The 27062-nt window shown below is 52.6% G+C and overlaps 1 protein-coding gene across 9 annotated transcripts in view; it reads left to right on the top strand.

The window, feature by feature from the left end:
* Positions 1-22765, top strand: part of GFI1B (growth factor independent 1B transcriptional repressor) — a 30272-nt gene extending 7507 nt beyond the window's left edge. For 2 of the 9 annotated variants that reach the window (XM_072778498.1, XM_072778501.1), the window contains exons 2-10: positions 8804-8998; positions 10050-10177; positions 10658-11016; positions 17784-17903; positions 18391-18528; positions 18989-19251; positions 20035-20172; positions 21148-21412; positions 21947-22765. In XM_072778498.1, the coding sequence (XP_072634599.1) occupies positions 17804-17903; positions 18391-18528; positions 18989-19251; positions 20035-20172; positions 21148-21412; positions 21947-22125 (1083 nt within the window). In that variant the 5' untranslated portion in view covers positions 8804-8998; positions 10050-10177; positions 10658-11016; positions 17784-17803 and the 3' untranslated portion in view covers positions 22126-22765. Of the gene's footprint in view, positions 1-8803; positions 8999-10049; positions 10178-10657; positions 11017-17780; positions 17904-18390; positions 18529-18988; positions 19252-20034; positions 20173-21147; positions 21413-21946 lie in introns of all 9 variants that reach the window. The other 7 variants (XM_072778499.1, XM_072778504.1, XM_072778500.1 and 4 more) reach the window with 6 other exon arrangements.
* Positions 22766-27062: the final 4297 nt, after the last annotated feature.

Below are 27062 nucleotides of genomic sequence, written 5' to 3' on the forward strand. Positions count from 1 at the left end.
AACTTTTGCATGGCAGGAAGAAAATAAGCAAAGTCAGAAAAGAAATAAGCTGAGAGAAAGTATTTGCAACTTATAGCACAAGCCTCCTAACATGTTCAGAGAACTCTTAATAATTGTATTAAAAAACACAATTATTTCATAGCAGAAAAGGTCAAAACACACAAACAGAAAGTTCACGGAAAAAGAAATGTAATTGAGTTCAGATTTCTTTTTTTTTTTTTTTTTTAAGATTTTATTTAGGGATCTCTGGGTGGCTCAGCGGTTTAGCGCCTGCCTTCTACCTAGGGCGCGATCCTAGAGTCCTGGGATCAAGTCCCACATCAGGCTCCCTGCATGGAGTCTGCTTCTCTCTCTGCCTCTCTCTGTGTCTCTCATGATTAAATAAATTGTTTTTAAAAAGGTTTTATTAAAAAAAATAATAAATAAAAAATAAAAATAAAAAGGTTTTATTTATTAGAGAGAGAGAGCATGAGCGGGGAGCAGGGGTAGCAGCAGGCAGAGTGAGAGGGAGAAGCAGGCTTTCTGCTGAGAAGAGAGCCTGACATGGGGCTCCATTCCAGTATCCTGGGATCATGACCTGAGCTGAAGGCAAATGCTTCACCAGTTGAACCCCCAGGCACCCCTGAGTTCAGACCTCTGGCCTCCAGAACCATGGGGGAATAAATTTCTGTTGTCTTAAGCCACACAGTTGTGGTCATTTGTTATAACAGCCCTCAGAAACTGACACATTGACCATAAAAAGGAATTTCTATAATTCATCAGTTACATTGAATAAATAAAAACCCATGACTTTATACTGATATTCAAATTTAAGGGGAAGAAAGAGGAGAGAAGAGCAAAAAAAAAAAATCTAATTATGCCAACATCTTATGATGAAAATTAGCAATTAATGAGAAAAGATTAATCATTTACATTTTCATTTTTGGAAGAACTGTGGCTCATTCACAGTTTATGAAGGAAATCTCTTTACAGAAAAGGTGCCAGAAGACAAATAGAGGAAGAATGGTAGGATTTGAAGAATTATTATACATAACCTCCAGCAAAAGGACTGACTCAGGCAAGGACCAGTAGTGGGTGCCAAAGCCATGGGGGAAGGAGGAGGATGCTTGCCTAAGGACAGTCCTACCTCACAGATTGCTCCGCAACTCACCTTTATGATGATGAGAACGGCTGTCACCACATTAACTAGCTGACCAGACTGCGCATCACTCTGGTGGGGGCAACCTGACTTTAGGGTCGTCCAATACCATGCAGTCTGTAGCATCACAGGGGAAGTAGCCACATCTAAAACATCCCACATGAATCTACTCAAGCCTTGGCCCCAACTTCCAGTGGGTATGTGGTAGACAGCACCATGAGGAATCAGACAAAGCTCGAATGCAGGACCTTCCACCGGACTGGTTGGGCTTTTATAGGTGGAAAAAGAAAACCCCTAAAACAAAAACAATGTCCAAAGAAAGGGGTAGGGGGCGCTGTTGTGTCACAAAGGAGACAAAAGCAAGCCAACACAGCACTCAAAATTGGGCAGGATCCTGATTCTAAAAGAGCAACTCTAAAAAAAGGGGGGGGGGGGGGACTGCAAAAATGTGAATATGGGCAGGATATCCAATGGGATTGGGGAACGATTGATAATTCAATAACTGTAGTTACGTGATGATGCAAGAAATATCTGTTTTTCAGAGATGCACGCTCAAGTATTTATGGGTAAAGCATCATGATGTCTGCAGCACACCTTCAGAATGTTTTATAAGGGGAGCCCTGGGTGGCGCAGCGGTTTGGCGCCTGCCTTTGGCCCAGGGCACGATCCTGGAGACCCAGGATTGAGTCCCACATCGGGCTCCAGGTGCATGGAGCCTGCTTCTCCCTCTGCCTGTGTCTCTGCCTCTCTCTCTCTGTGACTATCATAAAAAAAAAAAAAAAAAAAAAAAAAAGAATGTTTTATAAGGAAAAAAACATACGTATGCATATAGAGAGATAAGCCACACTTGGCAAATGTAACTACTATTGAGTCACAGTGGTGGATATAGAGGTGCCCATTAGACGTGTTTCATTTGCTTTCCTGTTTGAAATGTTTCATAATAAAAACTTGAAAAAATATTCGAAGAGCAAAAATTAATGGGAAGAGACAGTGAAGGAAAATCTGTGATTCTGATCACGGGATGGTGAAGTCCTCTGGACTCCAGACCTGTCAGTTCCTCCCTGCACCTCCACTTTCTCCATCTATGAAAAAGAGGGGTGGGGCAGGATGGCTTGTTCTTAAATTGTGACAAAATCCGCACTACACAACATTTACCATCTTAACCACTTTTATGTGCCCAGGCCCATGCCACAAGGCATATTCACACTGTCGGGCAGCCATCAGCACCATGCCTCTCTAGAACTTTTTCCTCTTGCAAAACTGAAACTTGGTGCCCATGAAGTACTAACTCCGCATTTCCCTTTTCCCTTTTCCCAGCCCCTGGAACCTGCCATCCTTCTTTCTGTCTCTGATTTTGACTTCCTTCCGTACATCCCTTATTCACATGGAATCCTACAGGATTTATCCTTCTGTGTCTGGCTGGAGTCACTCAGCATCTTGTTCCCTAGGCTCATCCATGTCTTCTCGTGTGTCAGGGTATCCTTCCTTTGAAGGCTGAATAATATTCCACTGTCTGGATAGACTGTGCTTGTCTATTTTTTTGAAGATTTATTTATGTATTTGCCATTTGCAATGATGCAGTTGGAACTAGAGTGTATTATGCTAAGCGAAATAAGTCAATCAGAGAAAGACAAGGATAAGTTTCCACTCACAGGTGGAATTTAAGAAACAAAGCAGAGGAGTGTAGGGGAAGAGAGGGAAAAATAAAACAAGACAAAATCAGAGAGGGAGACAAACCATAAAAGACTCTTAATCATAGGAAACAAACTGAGGATTGCTGGAGGGGTGGGGGGTTGGAGTAACTGGGTGATGGGCATGAAGAAGGGCACATGATGTGATGAGCACTGGGTGTTATATAAAATTGATGATTCACTGACTTCTAAAACTAATAATACACTATATGTTAATTAAATGAATTTAAATAAAATAAATTAACTTTTTAAAAAAGAAAAAAAGATTATTTTAGAGAGGTACGGGAGAGACAGGGGGAGAGGGAGAGAATCTCAAGCAGACCCCCAGATGAGCAGGGAGCCCGATGCAGGGCTCCATCCCAGGACCCTGAGATCATGACCTGAGCTGAAGTTGGATGCTTAACCCACTGAGCCACCCAGGCACTGTGTAGACTGTTGATTCGTGTCCCCATCGATAGACAGTTGGGTAGCTTCCCCCACTTGGTGGTTGTGAATACTTCTGCTGTGAACATGAGTACACATAGCTCTTTGAGTTCCTCCTTTGGATGCTTTTAGGTGCATACACAGGAGTGGAACGGCTGAGTCTGGGCAGAATGGTTTGTAAAGAACCCTTCCCTGCTTCCCAAAGGAGGACATGTGTGTGTCCTTTTTAATCTACAAACCGCTCATCTTGCAGAAATGCATGGACATGCCACCTTCCAAGGACATACTGTCTGAGTCGAAAGGGCACTGGGTCTTCCTCCTCCCCAGGCCAGCATCTAGACCGCTTTCTTCAGTGGAGGCAACCTTTCTGCATGCTCACGGGGTGATAAGAAGCAACAGGAGGAGAAGAATGCTGGTCCTTCAGTCAGCTCTGATGAAACGTAGCCTGAAGGGACGCCTGGGTGGCTCAGAAGTTGAGCGTCTGCCTTTGGCTCAGAGTGTGATCCCGGGGTCCTGGGATGGAGTCCCACATCAGGCTTTCTGCATGGGGCCTGCTTCTGCCTCTGCCTGTGTCTCTGCCTCTCTCTCTCTCTCTCTCTGTCTCTCATGAATAATTAAATAAATTTTTTTTTAAAAAAGGTAGCTTGAAAATTGGTGAAGGCAGCTAATACATGCAAAATAGATGTAAACTGAGTGCAAATTGCAGAAGCTGGAAGCCCCTCTGCTGTGGATTCCACACAGTGTAGCCTGCAGGATGCTCCTCGTGTGGATGAGCCTTGCGAGAAGGCTCTTTCCCAGACAAGTGTGAATTTTTAGTCCTCTGCAAAGCTGTGTGCCTGCTCCCCAAATGTCTTTCCTCCAACTCCCAACCTCCGTGTTCCTTTGAGGCTTCGCTTCCTGGGTCTAGAGGCTGCAGCAAGGGCCCCAGGCCCAGGTTGGGCGTTGGAGGGAGACAAAGCCTCTCCCTTCCCAGTAGCCTTGGCAAACTCCTCTAGCCAGGCAGCAAGGCCTTCACCTGCTGGGGGTGTTCCTCACTGGGGCTCAATTAGGGAGGTGAGCCCGTCCTCCTCCCATGGCTGGGCTAGTGGACACACACACATACACACACACACTCGCATGCACAGACTTGCATTCATGCATCACATGCTTAATGATGCTGGGGAATCTCTGGGGAGTCAGAGTGGGGGACCGTACTTGGCTATGGTGTCAGCCACACCCAGGCAGTGGTTCTTGGTTTCCCATCATTTGGTGGGTGATTCCAAGTGGCAAGATGCTCTCACAGACTCAGAGAGCCACAGCTTGTGAAGCCCCCGCACCCAGTCTGGCCCAGGTCACCGAGCTTTTGGCCCATCCTCCCGTCTGCAGCCTCTGAATGAGCTTCCCGTGAGTAGCCAGGGAACATAAACATGGAAGTCATGGGGAGATGACAGCAGTAACCAAATGTCAGGCATTTCATTAATAATCAGCCTGCCATGTAAATGAGCACAGCCCACCTGATAGCACTCAGGCTGACATGCCCTGTTTTTCTTCTTTCGTGTCCCTAGCAGCTAAGACTGCTCCTGACCATCTCCTTGGAGAGAAATCGATGAATCCTATCACCAGCTACTAAATATCTCTGCTGAGAAATAATAACTCGCAGCTACAAAGAGTTTTAGCATTTATAAATGTTTTTGCCTGTATTTGCTCCTTTCCTACCTACAATACCCCCAAGGAAGCATTATCCTCAGCCCCAATTTCGCAGACGTAAAGTGTGAGGCTCAGAGGAGGCTGGTGCCTGGTCGAGGTCCTGCAGCTGGTAGGTGTGAAGACCAGGCTGCAACCCCGGGTCTGAATGCCACTACGATGCTTCCATTTCACCCCAGTGACTGGAGAACTAGAATCTTCTCTGATGGTTGCTACCAGGGATTTATGTTTTATAAGACACAAGTAACAAACCTAGGTTAGAGCCAGTAAAAGAACTGTTACTGTTATCAGGGGCTTTGCAAGAAGACTAGGAGGCCAGGGTCCCAGTCCTGGCTCTGCTTCTTAGGGTTGTCTAAGCTCAGTTTCCCCTTCTGAAGTGGCAGATGGCTGAATGTGGGGATCTGGGGCCCCCTTGCCTCTCTAGTCCCCAGAATGGGGTTTCACATTTGCTAGAGGGGAATTGTTGGAAACTTTCTGAGGAGGGTTCCCATGAGAAGTCACAGTGGGGGTGGATGGAGCAGGTGGGCTTCTCTGTTGTCTGTTATCTCCTAAACCTTGGGATGGGGGTCCCCATGAGCCCTGTTTAACACCCCTGCCAGGGTTGCTGGGAGGCTCCAGACAGGAACACAGACCCTGGGGTTGCTTACCCACACCCTGTGCCTGAGCAGAGCACCCCTCCTCCCATGCTTCACTAGGGCAAACCGACCACCTTGGGGAGTGAGGGCACCCCAGAATCCGGCCTCATGGTCTTCCAAGGGGTGTTTCCCATCCTTATCATGAGATTCATGGAGGCAGGATGGAGGAGCTCACAGACTGGGGGAGGCATTGCCTGACTGTGTGGTACACAATAGCAAAGGGTCAGCAAAGATTTGTTTGAGTTGAAAAACATTATAGGCACCTATGCATTTGTGGAGAGGGGAAAGGGAGAAAGGGAGTGGGAGGGAGGGAGGTGAGGGAGGGAGGGGAAGGCGGTAGGAGGGAGGGAGGGGAAGAGAGGGAGGGAAAGAGAGGGAGGGGAGAAAGGGAAAGGGAGGGAGGGAGGGAGAGGGGAGGAAGGGAAAGGGAGGGAGGAAGGAGGGAGGGGGAGAGGGGGTGGGGGAGGGGGAGAAAGAAAAATTTAACACACATGGAGGAGATGAATACTCTTACTTTTTTCTTTCTACACAGATCATATATCACTCTTTTAATTTAAGCAGTAGTTAGATAGGTGGAAGGATGGATGGATGGACTGACAGGTTTTCACCAGAAGAAAAGGAGGCAAGAGCCACCTTGTGGCGGTCTGATGAGTTGCTTTCCGTGGAAAAGCAGGACGCCAGTGTTGGAGTTGCCTCTGGCAGGGCACTGCCACACGCCAGTGCAGGCTGTGTTTGCAAGTGGGGCTCCCGCCCCCTCAACTGCCTGCAGCTCCTGGCAAGGAGCCTGGGCTGGGAAAGAGCTCCAGAATCTCCCCCGAATGACTGAGTCACGGGAAGGCAGAGAGCTGGAGCTTTTCTGGTGGAGGAGGATGGCCCTGGGGCACAGCGGCCCCCTGGGCACCCCAGCCCCAGAGTAAGGACCACCCAGTCCATCCTCAAGTTCCAGGGTGGGTGGACTCAGCTCGTGTTTGTTGCATTCCACCTTGTGCGGCCATCCTAAGCCAAAGCCAGAAAGGTGCCCAAGGTCACACAGCTAATGCCAGCTGGTGCTGGGACCACAGCCTGGACCCTCGTGCTGCCTGCCCAGCACAGCACGTTCACCCCCCTCATCTCCCTCACCAAGCCCACCTGCGCCGGCCTGGAGTGTCTGCACAGGGGGTAGGGAGCTCTGCACACTGCCTGCTGCCAGACCCGAGGGCAGCAGTCACTAATTCAGCCAGCATCCCCGAGGTCGGCTGTGCCCCTGCCTGCTGAGACGACTCCTACCCACAGGTGGCTGCTGATCCCACAGAGAAGCAGCTCAGGCCCAACTGACAGAGACTCCAAGGGCTGTGGTGGGTGGCCTCAGGGACTGTGGGCATCTAGGAAGGCCTCCTGGAGAAGGTGAGAGCAGAATGAGGCAGCAAAAGAGAAGATGGAAGAAAAGAATGTTCTGGACTTGGGGAACAGGAAGGGCAAAGGAATTTTGTCTCCAACAGGAAAGGACATAGTGTGTTCAGGTGACAATGAGAAGATGCTCAGAAAGTGGAAGGTCAGAGCCATGGCCCAAACACCTTTCTGGCCTCATTCTGCATGGTGACAAGCGCTTTCCTCCCAAATCAACCCTGCCTCCTCGAGGTTGGGGCAGAAGGGTGGGCCACTCGTGGCCAACTCAGAGCCCAAGGCCCTCCCCCAGCCACAGTGATTGGTGCAGGGATGATGGTTTGTGAGTCAGCTCAAGGCCTCCTGTTCAAACTACCCGGGAAGGGGCTTTCTTTTCACCGGTATTTCCAAGATCATAGACTGCAGCTGCCAGTGTTGGTGATCTCAGCCCCGGGGAAGACAGCCAAGCTGAGACATGGAGAAAGAGAGAAGCATGCACGGATTCATTCATTCGTTCATTCATTCACCCTGTGAACACATCCCTAGTGTCCACCATACACTATTGTGAGCCAGGCAAATGCCACCCCTGCTCTTGTATGGCCTACATTCCAGGTGGGCAGTCAGGCCAAACAAGAGATCAATAAAAAGGTAATAACAGGGCATTTCCGGATATTTGTGGTTGCCAAGAAGAGCAAAAGGGTAGGATGATGGGGCAGAAAGTGGCTGGGGTGGGAAGGTCCTGCTTTAGTCGATGGCCAAGAAAGTCTCTCCACCAAGATGACATTACAGCTGAGACCCTAATGAGCCAATCGTGGGGGAGATCTGGAAGTTAGGCCATCCAAGCAGAAGGGACCAAAAAATGCAAATGTCCTGAGGCAGGCATGAATGAGGTCTAAACAATATCGTCCGAGCTTCTGGATCCAGCCATCCCTGAAGCTGGACTCTTCAGTGCCATGAACTAATTGTTTGGTTGCTGTTATTCAATGAGTATAAACTGGGTTTCTGCAACTTGCATTAGAAAAAGTGCTGTCATTTGAAAACAGTCTAACACTGTGAAAAACATTGCTGATCTCTGAAGCTAAAGCTGTGTCCTGTTAGGTAGAGGGAAATCTTTGAAGATTTTTTTTTAAGATTTTATGTATTTATTCATGAGAGAGAGAGAGAGAGGGAGAGAGAGAGGCAGAGACATAGGCAGAGGGAGAAGCAGGCTCCTTGAAGGGAGCCCGATGCAGGACTCGATCCCAGAACCCTGGGATCAGGCCCTGAGCCGAAGGCAGATGCGCAACCACTGAGCCACCCAGGTGTCCCCATTGAAGGTTTTTATTTTTTATTTTTTTAAAGATTTTATTTATTTATTCATGAGAGAGAGAGAGAGAGAGAGAGAGAGAGAGAGAGGCAGAAACAGGCAGAGGGAGAAGCAGGCTCCATGCAGGGAGCGCGACGTGGGATTCAGTCCTGGGTCTCCAGGATCAGGCCCTGGACTGAAGCTGGAGCTAAACCGCTGAGCCATCGGGGCTGCTCACCCGCCCCCCCTCCACCCGCCAAGGTTTTTAAGTCAGGTTTTTAAATTCCTGCTCCATTCTAGGCTCATCTCTCCCTCCCCTTCTACCCTCTACTGTCTACCGGTACTGAACTTGGCTGCTGTCAGTTCACTGAAGGTCCTGCCTCCAGCTCTTTATTTTTTTTTATTTTTTTGCCTCCAGCTCTTTAAACCTATTACTCTTTTTAGACATTCTTCCCTACTTTCCTCCTCCTGACTAAGATCAGCCTGGCATCAACCAAGATGTCCCTTCCATTAGCCTCATTGAAGCTCATGACTTTGCATACACGTTTACATCACCGAACTTATGAGTCCAATTTGCAACTTTCAGGATACTCTGTCCCACCTGTGAGACCAGGAAGGCGCTCAGGACGGGTCCCGTCTGGCTTGAGTTGGTTACTACAGGGGGAAGATAAAGATCCCAAATGGGTTTACAACCCTAGAGCGGCAGCTGAACTGCGTAATCCAACACGGCAGCTTTATCCCAAACAGCGAAACACTCCGAATGAAGAAAGGGGTCGGTGAGGTGAGCTGTTAAATATGCTCATAAAAGCCCCAAGGGAGGGCAGCCCGGTGGCTCAGCGGTTTGGCGCCGCCTTCAGCCCAGGGCGTGTGCCTGGAGACCCCGGATCGAGTCCCACATCGGGCTCCCTGCATGGAGCCTGCTTCTCCCTCTGTCTGTGTCTCTGCTTCTCTCTCCGTGTCTCTCATGAATAAATAAATAAAATCTTAAAAAAAAAGCCCCAAGGGAATTTGGGAAGTATTTAAATAAAATAACAGCCGACGGAAAAAAAGAAAGACCCACTGGACAAGACGAATGTGGATACGCCTGTACCATGGAGCGAGAATGGGAAGAAATGGGAAATTTTCTCAATGTCCTTGGATTGTCTTACATTTTCTGCGTAATGATAAACAGTTCCAGTTGACTGTTAGCAATGCGGAACATCCAAAGAATATTCCAGATGTTCCCACACTCTCTCTACCGAAGAGGGTGCAAGAGGGTGACCGTCTCCATCTCTGGGGTAGGGCCTGTAGGTTGGGACCCGGGCCCCCACAGCATCGTAGGTCCCGCTGACCTCCAGGCTGGCCTCGCAGCAGAGAAGCCTCCCCACAAACCGCCTTTCTCCTCATGTTGGGGCTCCAGACCTGCAGTTTAAGTTGGGGCTTTCTGTCGCCAGACTTGTTTTCTTTATGAGGGAAACATAATCTCTCCAGTGCTGGGGCTTGAAGAGCATGCAAATCAGCCTAACAGTGCTCTGTTTTGTGAGTGTTCCTCTTATGCAAATCCTCCTGAAATCAGGCTGGAGGGGCAAAGGAGGGAAAAGTGGGGGATCCGGGAATGGGGCTCCGTGCCAAGGGGGATGTGATGTACAAGGCTAGCTGTGCCAACTGACCCCACAGACCTGGGCCTCCCCGGTCTCCTCTGCGGCCACCAGATGGCGACACACGCAGGGCCTGGGACCCTGAGCCCGGAGCGGGCTGAGGGCTTGGGGACACCGCTGGGGCGCACCTCACTGGCTCCTTCCCCTGTTCTGGGGTCCAAGTTGGGGAAGGGTGACTTTGACTTTTCTTCTCAGAGGTCACCTGTGCAAGGACAAGAGGGGCCTGCCTAAGAGGGGTCTGCAGTGGCTTTGGAGCAGAGCGCTGCTGGCTTGAGATGGAGCAGAGACAGAGGAAGGAAGGAAAGACTAAGGAAAGTTATGAGGTTTGTTGCTTTTTTTAAAAGATTTTATTTATTTTTTCATGAGAGACAGAGAAAGAGGCAGAGACACAGGCAGAGGGAGAAGCAGGCTCCCTGTGGGGAGCCCGATGTGGGACTCTATCCCAGGACCCCAAGATCATGCCCTGAGCCCAAGGCAGATGTTCAAGCATGGAGCCACCCAGGCGCCCCAGAAACTTCTGAGTTTATGCAAAATTAGGTATATAAGTGTTTTATTTTTAACTTTAATTTTATTTTTTTTAAGATCTTATTTATTTATTTGAGAGAGGCAGAGGGAGAAGCAGGCAGAGGGAGAGGGAGAAGCAGATTCCCCGCAGAGCAGGGAGCCCGATGCAGGACTCAATCCCAGGACCCCGGGATCACCACCTGCACGGATGGCAGACACTTCATTGGCGGAACCACCCAAGCGTCCCCTTAACTTTAATTTTAAAAACAGACTGATTTAACCATTCCTCTCTTTTCCAGCCTGCAGTAGCTGAAATGTCCGGGCGCAGAGCGGGCTCCCGGGGAGGAGGGCTGGCGGGAGCGTCGAGTCGGAGCCCGGGGGAGCTTTGATAAGCAAATGCAGCCCAGCGCTCGGGCGCTCTCTATTGGCTGTTCCTTCACCGCCAGATTTTGACACAAATAATCAGATTGAAAATCAAGGAGGGGAACAGAAGAGGAAAGAAAAAAAAAAAAACACACAGAGAGAGTGGTTGGGGGGGGGGAGGAGAAGTATCTATTGGAGCAGAGTGCGAGGTTGACAGAGTGGAGCCGATCCCCAGAGAGACTGCGAGGTTCCCACCAACACCGCGGCAGGGACCGGACGGCAGAGCTGGGGACAGGTGAGGGCTGTCATCCCAGCCTCTTCTTTTTAAATTTGCATGTCTGACTTAGATTGTTTCCAGGCAGGTCACCGGGGCCCTTTGACAGTTACAGGAAGAATAAGGTGGACTGGGATATCTCTTTCACAGGATGCAGCTTTCAGCCCTTGAACCCCGTGGAGAGGAGGCGGTGGGAGAAAGAGCCCTATAGGAGTTCCACCCTCCACCAACATGCATAAACAGCCTTTCCAAAGCCCACTGGGGTCGGTGGGAGATCGCCCGTGTGTGCCAGCTCATGCCCGCAACCCCAGCTCTCCCAGGGACCTGGGCAGAGCATGGGGGCGACACTCGTTCAGGTGCCTGGCTCAGTGTGGCTCCTCAGGCACCGACTGGCTGCCCCCCCCCATCCCCCAGCACCCTGAGCTTTCCTCATCTATAAAATCGGAGAACTCTGGGGGAAGTTCTATCTCCAGCATCCCACACTCCCAGATGCCCTGCACCTGAGTTCCTGGGGCACCTCGAGAGCGAGTGCCCTCTCATCCAGAGAACCTCGTGAGGGGGCGAGAGAAAATGCGTTTGTCCACCACCCCCAACCCCAGCCTCCAGGAACAAGAAAGCTGCAGAAGGGCAGGTGGCATCTCAGTCTTTTCTACCTAATTTTGAAGAAAAGGCCAAGTTTAAAGTCTGGGCATCTGGGGTGAAGCATCTGCTCTAAAATAGGGCTTGTTAAGGCAATGGGGTTGTGGGGGGCATGTCTATAGAATAGCTGTGGGTATGTGCTTGTGTATATTTTTCTTAGGGGAAAGTCCTCAGCTTTCATGAGTTTCCTGGAGAGGGCAAATTAATTTGCAGGCTCTGGGCATGCATGTGGTAGCAACTAGCTGAGCGGCACCTGCTCACGCCTCCTGAATATTTCTTAGCAGGCAATGAATGGGTAGATTTTAGTCTCAGCAAGGTGGCAAGATGGCAAGGTGCACCTTGGAATTGATGCACAAGGAACTCTTTGAATAAGGAGATGTGTGAGGGATCCTCCAACTCAAGATTTGGGGAGGTTGGTGTGCTTATTTCCCTGCAGAACGTGCCTGGGAAGCCTCAGAAAGCCATATCTGCGTTGGGTTTAATGGATGGAGTTACTCAAAAACAATGCAGGACATTTTCTTAAGGCTTTTGGGATGGTGGGTGGGGTCGGGGTCCTCTTGGAGAACCCCGAAGGTTCTGGGACCAAATCGCCCCTGGGAAAAAAGCCAGATCACATATGATTCTCTCATCCCTTTTCAGAAGCAGCAGAAAACCTTAGCCCTCCTTAAATGCAGAGGGAGGATTTGTTGTTGTTGTTGAGTTTTCAGGAACTCAAACCAATGGGAGCTGCTCCAGTTCAGAAATGTTCAGGGAATGTTCTGTTCACTCATTTTTGTTTCTATTGTAGTGAAATATACTTTACAGGGAAGCAACCATTTTAATCACTTTTAAGTGTACAATTTCTTTTTTTTTTTTTTTTTCTTAAAGATTTTATTTATTGGGCAGCCTGGGTGGCTCAGCGGTTTAGCGCCGCCTTCAGCCCAGGGTGTGATCCTGGAGACCTGGGATCGAGTCCCGTCGGGCTTCCTGCATGGAGCCTGCTTCTCCCTCTGCCTGTGTCTCTGCCTCTCTCTCTCTCTCTCTCTGTGTGTGTCTCTCATGAATAAATAAATAAAATCTTAAAAATATAATTAAAAAAAGATTTTATTTATTTATTCATGAGAGACACACAGAGAGAGGCAGAAACACAGGCAGAGGGAGGAGCAGGCTCCCCACAGGGAACCAATACAGGACTCAATCCCAGGACCCCAGGATCATGACCCAAGCCAAAGGCCATTCCAGGCATCCCAAGTGTACAATTTCTGTAGCATTAAATGCGTTCTCAGTGTTGTACAACCATTGCCATCTCCAGAATTCTCTTCATCTTCTTAACTGAAATGCTGTCCCCATCAGACACTGACTCCCCTCTCTTCTCCTCCCTGAGCACCTGGCTCTCACCACTGTCCTTTCCATCTCTACTAGTCTGACGTCTCCAGGGATCTCATATAAGCAGAGTCCTGCAGCATTCATCTTTTTTGTGACTGGCATATTTTGCTTAGTGAGGTCCTCAAGATTCATCTACGCTGTGGCAGGTGTTCCTTCCTTTTTAAGGCTGAATAATGTTCCCTTGTATGGATACACCAATTAGCGTTCATCCATTGTCTGTCGATGGACACCTGGGCTGCTTCCATCTTTTGGGTTCTGCGAATAATGCAGCCGTGAATTTGGGTATACAAACATGTTTTTTCCCTGCTTTCGATTCTTTTGGGTATCAGCTCAGAAGTTGACTCACTCCTCTGTGACATTGCAGCCTTTGAACTCAGGAGGAGACATGTGACAACTGCTTGGAAGCTGCAAACACAAACAATGACCTCTTTCTGTTGGGGGCCCCTAATGTGACCCAGGCCCATTTCCCCTGACTCCTACATGGAAAGGGTTTTTTTTTGTTTGTTTGTGTTTCCCCTTGAGTCATGTCTTTAAACATAAAGGAAGTCCAAAGGGTCCTCTGTCACAGACTCTGAGAAACAGCAGTCTTACCCAACACTTCCAAAAAGGGAACCCGAGTGATGAGGCTCATAGTCAAGGCAGGTCAACAAGGCGCTGAAGATCAACAAACTGTGCATGGGATTTTAATGCTAAAGGGAAGTTTAGAAATCTCTTAGTCCAACGGTCCCTTTTGAGAGATAGGAGTACCAAGCTCCAGGTTGGAGGCTGATGCGGTCAAGCTCAAGGTCACAAAATCAGACTCAGCCCCACAGGAGGCCCGTGGCACCTCATTGTGTGGAAGCAACTAGGCTGCAGCTGCTAGTTAACCTGGAAGGAGGGGTGTGGGCCAAGATTCTGACTTGGGGTCAGGGCACCCTCTATTGGGATGGAGAGTTTTGGAAGAGATGTTAACAGCAAGTCTCTTTCCGGAGGCCGATACCATCAAGGCCTCTGTCTCATGAAGAAATCTTAGGGTTCTTTCACAATCTCTGCTCAGAGCTCTTTCTCAGAATGGTTCGTGTGAATCAAAACGGTGTGGTTGTTAATTAACTACAGTACAGGTGATTGGTTCCTGTTTTTTTTTTTTTTTTTAACTCAGCTAACAGGGGCCAAAAGGAAGTTCTCCTGGTGTGTCCTCACGGGGAGCTTGATGGCTGGGCCACAGGGTTGGCTGTGCCACCCTGCCAGGCTTAACTGAGAGAACGTTCTGGGGAGGGAAGGTTGAGGAGATAGATCGGAGGCTCTGAGTGGGTCATGAGAGTCAGCCCTGAGAGTCCCCTTCTTCCAGCCAGAGACCCCAGAAGCTGGGACCCGTTGCTCATGAACTTGTGTTGTCCTGACTGCTAAGCAGTTGACCTCTATGGTGTCAGGCTCTGAGTCCAAGGGAACACCAAAGCTTCCTGAGGGAGTCTTTCTCTCCTGCCTCTCTGCTCAAAACCCTTCAGGAACCCATGTGGAGCTTCTGGGTTCTAGAAAAGATAGAAATCAAAAGAATTTGATTTTTCAACCATCTTGTCCCACCAACCAGCCTTCTCTCCCTGCTCCAGGCAGGCTGTCTTCATGGGTGGCTGGAAAGACCACAGATGCCAATAAGCAGGGCCCCGGGCCAGGAGTCAAGTCCCAGCAGGACAAGAACCCATTGGGGCCTGGACGAGCCACTTTATTCCCTCGGCCTCAGTGTCCCCTGTGAGCCCAGAAGACAATCACTGCTTCTCTTGCCCCCAGTGGCTGTCAGTTTGATGGCATAATGCACACCAGAGCTTCAGACACCTTCCTTAGCATGTCAGTGCAGTTATCTCCACACCAAATAAGTGCCCACCCCGTGGTCTGACAGTCGAGAGTGCAGAGGCCTGCGGGACAGCCTGGGATCTGCCTGGGATCATGAGCCAGTCTCTGAGCCTCAATTCCTCCTCCAGGAAATGGGACAGTAGCGACACAGCTCACAGGTCCAATTTAACGGAGCTAAGGCTACGCAGATCCTGGCTACAACAAGTATCTCCTGGCATTCCAGCAGGTTCTCATTGCCTACCTTTGGTCCTTGTTGCCTTCTAATAGAATACTATGTAAAAAAAAAATGATAAATCATCTTTTGATAGACTGTGGCCCTTGGAGGCACCCCCAGAACAAAAGGCAAAACCACGCAGCCCCTTGCCTTCCCGGGCATGTGTGGGTTTCCTCTGGCTTGGCCCAGGGTCTGGCCTCCCCAGGGGATTCCTGGAGCCAAGAGTTAGAAGGGGGAAGGAGGGGATGATGGTGAGAGGAGTCCTGGCCGGGGAGGGGGAAGAGGCAGAAGGAAGACTGCCCCCAGCAGATAAGGCCACCGCGGGCTTCCTGACAAGCCTGGGGGAGACAGCAGGCCAGGCAAGCCTGGTGAGGGCAAAATCTGACAGCTGGACCAGAGCCTTCAGGTCCTACCTCTTCATTTCAGATCCCAGAGAGGAAGGGTGTGAAGCATGTCCCTGCTCCTGGTCCAGGGCTCGTCCCTGTCCCCAGAGCCCACCTGCTTCGGCAGGGTACTGCAACCAGATGGGGGAAGTGACCAGACTGGACAGGACAGGACGCAGGCTGTGCCTGCCTTCCTGAGGCTTCCCCTCCCGTGGGCTGAGATGCCACCACCTGCTCTGTTCTCCTGCAGCCTCAGCATTATGCCGAGCACTTTGCACACTTGCTTGCAGTAGAGGTCCTTTCTGCCACAACAGTCACGGGCAGGTGGCTTCTGACCCCATCCCCATTTAGACTGGACACTGAAGCTTATAGTGGGGAGGGCAGGGTCTAGCATTGCCCCGGGGTGGAGTGGCCTCAGCAGACTCCTGATGCCCTGGGGGCTCTGGTGAGGGGCAGACAGGCCCAGGCACAGCTGGAGGTCCCTCTCCTGCCTGGCTTGGGGTCACCCCTGGGGGAAGGGACGACTCCCTGAGCCTGCTCCAAAGGCAGGCCTCCAAGCTGCCCTCTCTAATCTCCCTCCTCCCAGCTGGCTCCTCGCCTTGGCCTTATCACCCAGCACTGGCTGCTGTTGGAGCAGCTGTAATCCTTTTCCCGCGCTTGGCCCTATCACCCCTTAGCCTCGCAAGGTGGCTGGCCTGGAAGGGGGCTCCTGACCCACACCTGGGAATGGGACCAGCAAAGGAGCCACCAGGAATGGTATTGGCAAAGGATTTCCTGAACTCCTGCCTGGGCGCAGCCTGGGGATGGTGAGAAGGAAGGACCACTTAGATGTTCTCTGTCTCCCCTCAGGAGAGCCTCATGGCCTGAGCACAAGGATGTGAAACACCTGGGGGGAGTGGGGGCAGGAGACGCTCTCCCCATGGCAAGCTGGGAGAGTCCAGGTGTTCAGGCTGAGCGGCTCTGCCCCTCCCAACCCCCGCTCAGGACCAAGGGCAGATCTCTTTCCTGATTTGGGCCTCCAATCTCCCTTTACCCCCTGACCGGGGGATTCGGGGATGATGGGGCTGAGCTGGGCTGCCCACCACTTAGTTCCTGCAATTGCTGGACATTGGCCTCTTCCTCCATGTGCACGACATACCCTCTGGCTTCCCAGTGGGCTGGAGTGCGGGGGTCCTCTCGGGCCTTGAGCCCTAACACAGGACTCCAACCCTCCCTTCCACCCCACTCAGAAAACGAGAGAAGGCTCCTCCCACTCTGGGCACCAGGCTCTGGGCTGGCGCCATGGATAAGGTGCAGCCCTGCTCAGTGCCACAGTAATGTGGCTTTGCAATTGAGGTGCCCCCTCCATGTTGCAACCTGTCTCCCCACAACACCCCCACTATGATAAGCGCTGAGCATGTAAGATGCACTCTCTGGCACCACCAGCCTGGATACTGCAACTTACAGAAAACAGAATAGGCCCAGAGAGGTTAAACGTCTGCCCCAAAGGGCACAGCAGGTGAGCTGAGATTCTAACCCATGAGCATCTGACCCCGAAACCTGAGCTCAGACCGTCCCTTTCGTATGTAGCCTCCGAATGCAGATCCCACAGGGGCGCAAATGCAGCTTTCTGGATGCAAGGCCCATGGTGTGTCACGTTTGGAGACACCCCTGCCCTTCCTTCTCTGCTCCCAGGGCCACTCAGGGCTTGTGGGCAGGAGCACACTGACCCTGGGGGTTTTCTAGAAGGTGGGCATATTAACTTCCTAGCAAGGGAGGTAGTGGGTGGCGGAGGGCAGATTAGAATTTTGTAACCACTGTAGCAAAGTCCCCGAAACTGGGTGGCTTCCAACAGCACAAAATTTATTCTTTCAACATTCTGGAGTCTAGAGATCCAAAATCAAGGTGTCTGCAAGGTCAGTTCCTTCTGGAGGTTCTGGGGGAGAGTCTGTGCGTGGCCTCTCCCTTGGCTAGTGTTTCCTCCTCTGCCCTCCCCTCTACCTCTGGATGGGGCCAGTGCATCCTTGGTGCCCTTGGCTTGTAGCTGCATCCCTTCCACCTCTGCTCCCGCCTCCAGACAGTGTTCTCCCTGTGTCTCTGTGTATTTGTGCCCCAAGATCCCTCTTCTTCCAAGAACCCTAGACCTATTGGACTTAGGGTCCACCCCAACTCAGTATGACCCTGTCTTAGGTTGGTTAAAGCTGCAAAGACCCTATTTCCAAATACGATCACATTCTCAGGTTCCGGGTAAACATGACCTTCTGGGGGACACGATTCAGCCCGGGACAGTGGATTCTGATTTCAGGAGGAGGCTCTAAAGTACAGAGGCTGTTGCCCCCGTGTCCTTCCTAACTGTTCCTTCCTCTCACCCAACCCAGCAGGTGTGGGGTGCACGCTTACAATGCCACGGTCCTTCCTGGTAAAGAGCAAGAAGGCTCACACCTACCACCAGCCTCGCGTCCAGGAAGATGAACCGGTCTGGTCTCCCGCCCTTGGCCCTGGTGAGTTAGAGCTCTCCCCGCTGCACCCACCCAGGGCTCCCTGCCTCCTTGTGTTGGGGTTGCAGCAGCATCCCTTCTGCAAGCAGAAGCTCAGTAAATGTTGACTGAGTGAATGAATGAATGAATGCACCCATCTCTTCTGACCCCTTGGAATGATGGGGGCATCAGGATCGGAGCTGGTCCTCAGCAGCTGGCATGTGGGGCTGAGCCAGACTCAGAAAAGATCTAGGACTGAGGCCAGGTGCTCAGAAAACAAACACTGGTCTAGGAGTTCTCCTCAGGAAGGGGCCAGTGTTCCCCTCAGCCTCCACCCTGCTCCCACCATCCTGAGCAGGGCCCATACATGTGAGCAACTTGGACAGGAGCAAGTGGGTCTCTGGGTCCCCATCTCCTGGGAAGGGAGTCCCCCTCCACCACCTCCCTCCCACCCCCGCTCCCTCTTCCCAGAGCTGTAGCCTGTGGCTCTGATGGTCTTGTCTCCCCACAGGGGCCAGGGGCCAGGTCCTGAGCAACACTCCTGTCCTCAGCACCCTGTTCCCAAACCAGCGCCTGACCTGGACTGATCTCAAACGGGAGCCAGAACTGGAGCTGGACCAGAGCCTGACCAGGATGACCTTGGTGCCAGGTACCCAGGCCAGCACCACCACCCCTGCCCCCGGCCATTGCCTGCCAGTCAGTGCAAGTGGAATGGAGGGTGGATGGGCTCATGGAAGCAGGGATCCTTGGAGTTCTGGAGTCAGGAAAGATCAACAAAGTCATCTGGATACAATCTGAACTCTCTAGCTTCTGCTTGGACCCTCTAGGATGGGGAGCTCACCCCAGATGAGAGCTTCTGTGTGGTGGGTCAGAAGAAGCAGCTGGGCAGGCCGATGCAGTGGGTGAGGCAGGCACTCTGCAGGTGTTGGGGGGAATTTCTGGGCTGTAAAGCTGGGAAGCCACAATGAAGACCCAGACCCTCTCCTGCAGTAAATAGTTTGGGCTAACACCAGAACCCTTAGCATGGGGTCACTAGGTAGAAAGTGCTGGGGAAGTGGTGTCCTAATTATCAATGAGTCACCCCCATTCGTGTGTCCCACTCTTCACAGAGGGCCCTGCCGTAATGCCCCGATCCCAGGACAGGGACTCCGACTCACCCCCGTTCTACAAGCCCAGCTTCTCCTGGGATGCCCTGGCCTCGTCCTATGGCCACAGCTACCGGCAGGCCCCCTCCACCATGCAGTCTGCCTTCCTTGAGCGCTCCGTCAGCCTGTACGGCAGCCCTCTGGTGCCCAGCACCGAGCCGCCCCTGGACTTCAGCCTCCGCTGCTCCCCGGGCATGGATGCCTACCACTGCATCAAGTGCAACAAGGTGAGCAGCTGCAGCGTGGGTGGGCTCACAGGTGCTGCTCTGCAGCCTCGCTCCAGGTCCCTGGCAGCTGCAGGTGTTCACAGCTGAGTGCTCCCTATGCTATGGATCCTGGGTCCTTCGGTGGGTTGAAAATGCTTGTCCTCAGGGATCCCTGGGTGGCTCAGCGGTTTAGTGCCTGCCTTGGCCCCGGGCGTGATTCTTGGGTCCCAGGATTGAGTCCCGCATTGGGCTCCCTGCATGGAGCTTGCTTCTCCCTCTGCCTGTGTCTCTGCCTCTCTCACGAATAAATAAATAAAATCTTTAAAAAAAAATTGCTTGTCCTCACCATGAGAATGAGGACCATGAGCCCTGCCTGTGTTGCCCGTCTGGCGCTAAGCACTTGACATGCGTGAGCCCTGGGATGTGGACAAAAGGCTCAGAGAGGTTGAGTCACCAGCCCAAGAGCACACATCAAGTAGATAGCAGTAACTGACATTCAAATGTGGCTCTAGCGACCTCCTGGCTCTTAACCACTAGGCTCTTTAGCCCCTAGGTAGCGCCAGCAGGGACCTTTGACCTGCTCCCACAGCCCCATTTTGTAGACAGGAAACCCAGCCACAGAGAGGCAAGGGGACCTCCCCAGGACACACAGCAAATGCCAGCAGAATTGGCAATCCCGTGCTCCTCCTGCCTAATGCCCACCTGTGCCAGGGCATGGAGGTGGAGGGGGGGTGGCCGTGGGACCCCAGGCCCAGCTCCCTCTCCGCAGCCCCCCGTGGCCTCACACTCTGCCCCTGCCCCCAGGTGTTCTCCACCCCACATGGGCTTGAGGTGCATGTCCGCCGCTCCCACAGCGGGACCCGGCCCTTCGCCTGTGACGTCTGTGGCAAAACCTTCGGCCATGCCGTGAGCCTGGAGCAGCACACACACGTCCACTCCCAGGTGGGCAGCTGGCCAAGCACAGGACCCCCCCCATTCCTGCTCTGCGCCTTCCGTAGGCAGCTGAGGGGCTATGATGGAGTCTCTCGCCTTGCCCCTGAGGGTGGCACAGATCAATGGTCCTTAACTCCCTTATCTGGGTCCCCAAAACCCCCTTGTAAAGATTATTATATAATATGTACTTTAATTTGTTCTTTATAATGAATATTTGTGCTTTTAGCGCTAGTTACATTACAGTTTTCCCAACACCTACTCTTAACATTCTTCCCTCCCTGCTGGACCGAATAGGCTCACGTGCTGCTGGAAGAGGCTCCTGGCCCAGTGAGACTTCGGGGCGGGGGAGAGGGATGTTTACGAGGCTCATTTCTGTGTGGCCTCAGCTTTGAGGCTCTCGGGTTTTAGAATCTTGGGGTCAGGCTTCGATGTCCATCTTGTCCCACTTAGCTTTTCTTGAATATTCCACTCCGGGAAAAGCACCCAAGATGACCGACCCAAGTTGCTAACACCAGAGTCTATGAAAGCTCAGGTGGGAAAGGCAGGATGTGGTCATGAGATCCACTGGTGAGCACGCATCATGTGCCTGTTGCCGGCTCCCCTCTCTACCCTTTGAGTTCATTACTGCTGCTCTAATGTACAGATAAGGAAACTGAGTATCCAGAGGCTAAATGACTTGGCTAAGGTCCCATGGCTTATTGGGACAGAAGCCAGAATCTGGCCCCAGTAATACAGACAGACTCAACCAAAGCACTGGGAAGCCCATGATCATGCCCTTGGCCAGTCAGTTTATGAGTCAATCAACAAACATGTGTTGAGGCTTATTTGGCTGGGATACAGTAAAGGTTACAGGGAAAAACCCATAGGTGGCCTCTCCGGCCCCATGCCTCAGTCCCCCTTGGGAGGCAGAAATGGGGGGTCTCTGGGTCCTGCTCCCCCAGGACCTGTTCTCGAGGCCACCCCAACAAGTGTCCTGTTCCTCAGGGGATCCCGGCAGGGCCCAGTCCTGCACCCAGCGTGGCAGTCCCGGGTCTCGAGGCCCCGCCGGCTCCTGACCCCCCGGGGCCTCGTTTCCTCCGGCAGGAGCGCAGCTTCGAGTGCCGGATGTGCGGCAAAGCCTTCAAGCGCTCGTCCACCCTGTCCACACACCTGCTCATCCACTCAGACACACGGCCCTACCCCTGCCAGTTCTGCGGCAAGCGTTTCCACCAGAAATCGGACATGAAGAAGCACACCTACATCCACACCGGTGAGGTGCCCGCCCCTCGTGCGACCCAGGTCCCCTTGACCAGCAGAGCCCTGTCCCCACGTCCCCTCCCTCCCCCTATACAAGGTCTCCGCTTCGGACAGGAGTGGGGTCAGGTCACTGAGTGAGGAGTGCTCCCCTGGCCACACTGTTCCTTAGATGCGCATTTAATGTGTAGGGAAAGCACTGGAAAGGAAACAGCACAAGTGTGATGTGTGGGTACAAGTGAGTCTAGCAGGTGGATTTGTCACGCATGCATTCCTCCAGTGGGTCACTGCTTGGCTGTTAACCAAGAGCCTCTTTGGCACTGGGCGCTGGGTGCATTGATAAACGGGACGGACCCGGGCCCCGTCCGATCAGGGTGCAACCCTGGGGGGCGGGGGTAGGGGGTGACAGAGCTGCTGCTCTCCTGCCTCCCCTCTGTAGTTCTTTCCTAAAGCCGTGAGATGACACACAACAGAGTTTGGTGAAAAACGCAGGGCACGGGGGCGAGGGGCCCGGCACAGATGGCCCTGACCTGGTCCTTGCTGCCCGCAGGCGAGAAGCCGCACAAGTGCCAGGTGTGCGGCAAGGCCTTCAGCCAGAGCTCCAACCTCATCACCCACAGCCGGAAGCACACCGGCTTCAAGCCCTTCAGCTGTGAGCTCTGCACCAAGGGCTTCCAGCGAAAGGTGGACCTGCGGAGGCACCGCGAGAGCCAGCACAACCTCAAGTGAAGTTGCACCTGCCCCCGAGATCCTGGGACCGGAGGGAGGCCAGCCTCGTGCACCCAGATTCCCTGTCTCCTGGAGATCGCACTGGACAGGAATCTCTCAGCTTGTTTTGAGACTCACAAAATTGCTGCGTGACCTCAAGCAAGTTGCTTTCCCTCTTTGGGCCATTTTTTTTTTTTTCCTGCTGCAAAATGTGGGAACTGGGCTGGGTCTTTTCTGAGCTGAAGTTGTTTTGAGGTCTGAGCTTGGGCACCTTCCCCAGGGCAGAGACCGGATGGCCAGCGTAGCGCCACCCCTCCCAAAACCCCCCGCCCATGGACAGGGATGCCAAGAATAATCCCGAACTGGAATCCACAGAGAAATCCTCCCCCTCTGCCTGCAGCCTACCATGCTGGGATCTCGTTTCTGGGGGGGCCTTTTTCTGGCCGCCACCATGGCCAGAGCTGCCTCCTGCCCCAGTGGAAGGCCAAATACCCCTCTGCTTCAGCCACATGTGCTGGCTGTCCCCCACTTCTGACTGGCACTCAGCTAGCCACGGGGGTCCCGGTTCTGCTTTCAGGCCGCGGGGCTGGAGAAACCAGGGGTCACTGCTCTCAAAAGAACTGCTGTAAATAAAAATAAAGACACCAATTTATTTACCTTTGACCAGTGTTTATTAAGTGCCTCCTGGGTGCAAGTTCGGCTTTGGGAAGGGATGGCCGGGAGCTGTAAAAGGCTGAGAAAGCTGGGGCACCAGGCTGGCGCAATTGTTGAACCACGTGACTCTTGATCTTGCGTTGTAAGTTTGAGCCCCGCGTTGGCTATAGAAATTACTTTTTAGGGACGCCTGGGTGGCTCAGTGGTTAAGTGTCTGCCTTTGGCTCAGGGCATTATCTCAGAGTCCTGGGATCGAATCCCACATCAGACTTCCTGCATGTAGCCTGCTTCTCTCTTTGCCTATGGCTGCCTCTCTCTGTGTCTCTAATGAATAAATAAACAAAATCTTAAAAAAAAAATAAATTACTTTTCAAAAAAAATTAAATGTAAAACAAAAAAACAATGGTAGAGAAAGCTCTTGAGCTACTGACTGACAGGGTGGGAGATGTGTTCCTGCTGGAGCCTCCAGGGCAGAGGCCGCAGCAGCCCTCAGCTGTGGCTGCTTCATCCGTTGGGGAAGCAGGACGCTCTGGCCTCTGCTTCTATCACCCGCCTCATCCTTCTCTCTGACATTCTTCCCCATCTTGGAAGGAGACTTGTCGTCACAGGGGGCTCCCCTGGATGATCCAGGGTAATCCTCCCATCCCTCAGGTTCTTGGTGTAATCCTGTGGTGTGCTGAATAATGGCCCTCAAAGATGACATCCGCGTCCTAGTCCCTAGAGCCTTACATGGCAAAAGGACTTTGCAGAGGGGACTCGCTTAAGCTCGGTGCCACCCTTCCCTAGCTGTATGATGTGATGGAGCTTCCTGGTCTGTTGGAAGGACGCGTGTGCACAGCAGTGAGCAGGGCTTAGAACCTGCTAAGTGCTGCTAGGCCATGAATGTCCCCTTTTGAAGTCCTGACCATCCTATGAGGCTCACTCAAATGCTGCCTCCTCCAAGAAGCCTCCCTTGGTCATTCCACCCAGCAGCTCTCCCACCTCTGAAGTCTGAGCTCCTTGCGCTGCCCACTTATGAACCTACAGTGGCAGTTGTACATGGGTGATTTTCCCCTCTGCCAGGAAGATGTCTCTGGTGCTCTCAGCACCAAGCCCACACCTGGCCCACAGCAAAGGGTGTTTCTGAATGAGTCTCTTCCAGGTACTGAGCAGGCCCCAGGGTTTCCACATATCAAATCTAACATGCACAACTCTCTGCGAAGGAGGTATTATGATCCCATTTTACAGAGGGGGTTGGTGGAATCTCAGGGTGGCTAACGTGCCCAAGATCACACAGCAGGCAAGTGCAGAGCTGGGATTAGAACCTGATTCCAAGGCAAAGTGGTCTTCAAGTCTCTCTTTACCTTTCCTCCCAATGACACCTGCAGATACTTACCCCAACCCGCTTCTCTGCTGTGAATCTGTGGGGTTCTGAGGCCTCCTGGGGAACTGCAACCCCCCAACTCCCAGACCCTGGGTCTGGCCAGGCAGGACTCCTGCTGCACTTTGTTCCAGAGGCTCTGTTTACTGCAACCAGAGTGCCTGGTCAGGTGTGCGGAGGCAGGGGTAGGGGGTTGAGATTTGCATAGGAGGGTGGTCACCTGGCCTCCTCTGCAGGCCCCTGTCTGTGGGTGGTCCCCACAAAGCCTTGGACACCACCTGCTTCCTCCTCTGCTCCTTTCCATGGACACAGTGGAACCCAGAGAGGGGGAGCCACACATCAGGGCCGGGCCTGGCATAAGTGTTCATTCCATTGCTCCACGGCAGGGGCAAGGGAGGGTGCTGGGGATGGACACACACACACACACACACACACACACACACAGGGATGGGGAACTGCTTTGCATGCTCTTTGTTTGCTAAACAAAACCACACCAATATTAGGATTTGGGCCACTTGTGCAGCAGGGCGGGGTGAGGAAGAGAAGCTGGGCTAGACAATGCACCTTTTTTTCACTGGCTGAGTTTCCAGAGATCAGCGTCTTCCACAAGTGCCCCCATGGCGTGGAGCTGGGGGGAGGGGGGTGAGCATTGCAGCTTTAGAGCCCCGGAGGCCAGAACCCCATTTGCACATTGCTGAGAAAGAAGGCCATAGTGCAGGCAGGTGAATCTTGCTCCCTGGGGAAGATGTGGCCCCATACAGAGGGCCCTGGCTCGGGGCTCCCTGGCCCCAGAAGACAGTTATTGAGCGGGTGTGGGGAATTGCAGGCTGCTCTAAATGTGCCCTGAGCCTCAGAGCGATGCCACTTGCCCCTTCCCAACCCTGAACACTCCCACAGCTGCAGGAAGCCCAAGGCTGTCACAGGAAGGGACAGGCTTCACAGGCAGGGCCAAGGTCCCCAGAGAAGGCTCTTGGATGAGCCAGCACTTTGCACGCCATGAGCTCCCCATCGAAGTTCTGGCTCCTTCAGGAGGGGGACTGTGCTCTTCATACTGGGATCGGGGCCAGCTCAGCAGGTGCAGTGGGGTACCCCCCACCAATCTATGATCGCAGAGGAGCTCTACAGTCCCATCCTCCTTGCCATTCCACTTCTGTGGCCTACCTGCTCTGAAATTTCCACCGTGTTGCCGTGTGTGAACTGGAAGACACTGTCTAACCCTGTGAAGACGCCCGTGGGTCCCCTTCGCCACATAAAGGGACAGGAGCCCAGAGAGGGGCGGCCATGGCCCATGTCACACCGCCTGTTGGCAACAATGTCCCTCAGAAGCCAGTCTAGTGGCTCTTCCCCCAGGGCTGTGGGATTGATGGCACATCTCTAGAGGACTCTGCATAGAATACAGTGCACATGGTGGCCTCTGAAGTTACATGATGATGGCTGTACCATGGGCTGCGGAGGGGTGGGTGGGTGTGGCAGGGGGCCCTTGGGAGACTTCAGGATGCCCCCAGTATCTCCAGTAGCAATTTACTCAGGAGTAAAGAACAAAATTAACAATATTAAAATAACACTTTAATATTAAAACAAACCAGCCACATTAGGGAACAGAATGCCACTTCTGAATCAATTTTCAGATAAAATGTCCTGTTAGTCGTGGCGGCTTCAGGCCACACCCAGCCCCTGGACATGGCCATATTTTGCATGGCAGCCAGGCCCTGCCAGCTCTGGGATCAGGGCCCCTGAGGGACAAGCTGGGAAATGCCCAGCAGAGCCCTCCGTGGAAATAACTGATAAGGATGGAAATGTGTCTCCCAGGGTCAGCCCAGGTTTCTGTGTATGGCTGAGTTGGCCCCAGCCTGAACCCGCCTGTCCCCACCTCCCCCACCCAGAGTGAAGTGCAGTGGCTTGAAAGGAAGAGAGGGACAGAGGTGAGGAGGCAGGGCCTGATGCTAGGGTAGCGGAGGAAGTGGAAGGGTCTAGAAGCTTGAGCTGTTCTGAGTGTTCCCTGGAAACCAAATGTACCTCCCTCCATCCCCTCATGAACGAAACCCCAGCCATTCACCATGACCTAGGCTTCACTGCCCTAGATGGGCTCCCACTAGGTGTGGGCACACACTACCCCAGAGGGAAGGAGTGGGACGCATAAAGAGGTGGAGGCAGGCAGGGAATCAAGGGGATGTGACCAGAGAATGATGAAGATCTGGATTGGCCAGCAGTCTACTAAGCCAAATGGCCACCTGCAGTGGAGCAGAAGCAGAGCCTGTGCCAACCAGGGACAGCATAAGACCCAAGACTCACGAGAGTCTTCTACAGGCACCAGGGCCCTTGACTGATCTGGAGACCAGGGGAGAAGCCCAAGAGACATCTCAGCTGAGCTCTAGAAGAGGATCTGGTGGGTGGGTGCATGGTGTGGCTTGGGGGCACTGCAATGGGGGGGCCTGAGCTCCTCCCCAGCTCCCCCACCCAGGCCTGTCAGGGAGTGGAGGGATCCTCAGGAAGGACAGGAGAACACATGAGAGAACAGCGAGGTTATTCTGAGCCGCGGTCCCGGAATTCTAAACAAACAGCAGTCTTTCCCCCGAGAGGTCTTTAGAGAGTTCTCGATGTCAGACACACGTGTCTTTGCCCCAAGTGTTCCTTCTGCCTGGAGTGCCCTCTTCCCTCTCTGCAACCCTTCCTCAGCCTCAAACTAGCTCGAGTGCATGACAGTTGTGAGCCACATGTGCTCACCAATGACCCTCCACTTCATGAACTCCCAGGAGTCTCTGTTAAAGAAATAGTCTTGGACGGGCACGCAGATTAGCAACAAAAGCATCTTCTGGGGCCCATTGGCAATGGGGAAAAGAACATTGGAACTGCCCTATTAACCCCCAGGAGAGGAGATGGGCTACGGAACAGCAGTGCATCCAGACCACAGACTTCCTACAGCCATTCAGAGGGGCCCCATGCC

This window comes from Canis lupus, chromosome 16 (assembly GCF_048164855.1).
Source record: "Canis lupus baileyi chromosome 16, mCanLup2.hap1, whole genome shotgun sequence".
Lineage (NCBI taxonomy): Eukaryota > Metazoa > Chordata > Mammalia > Carnivora > Canidae > Canis > Canis lupus.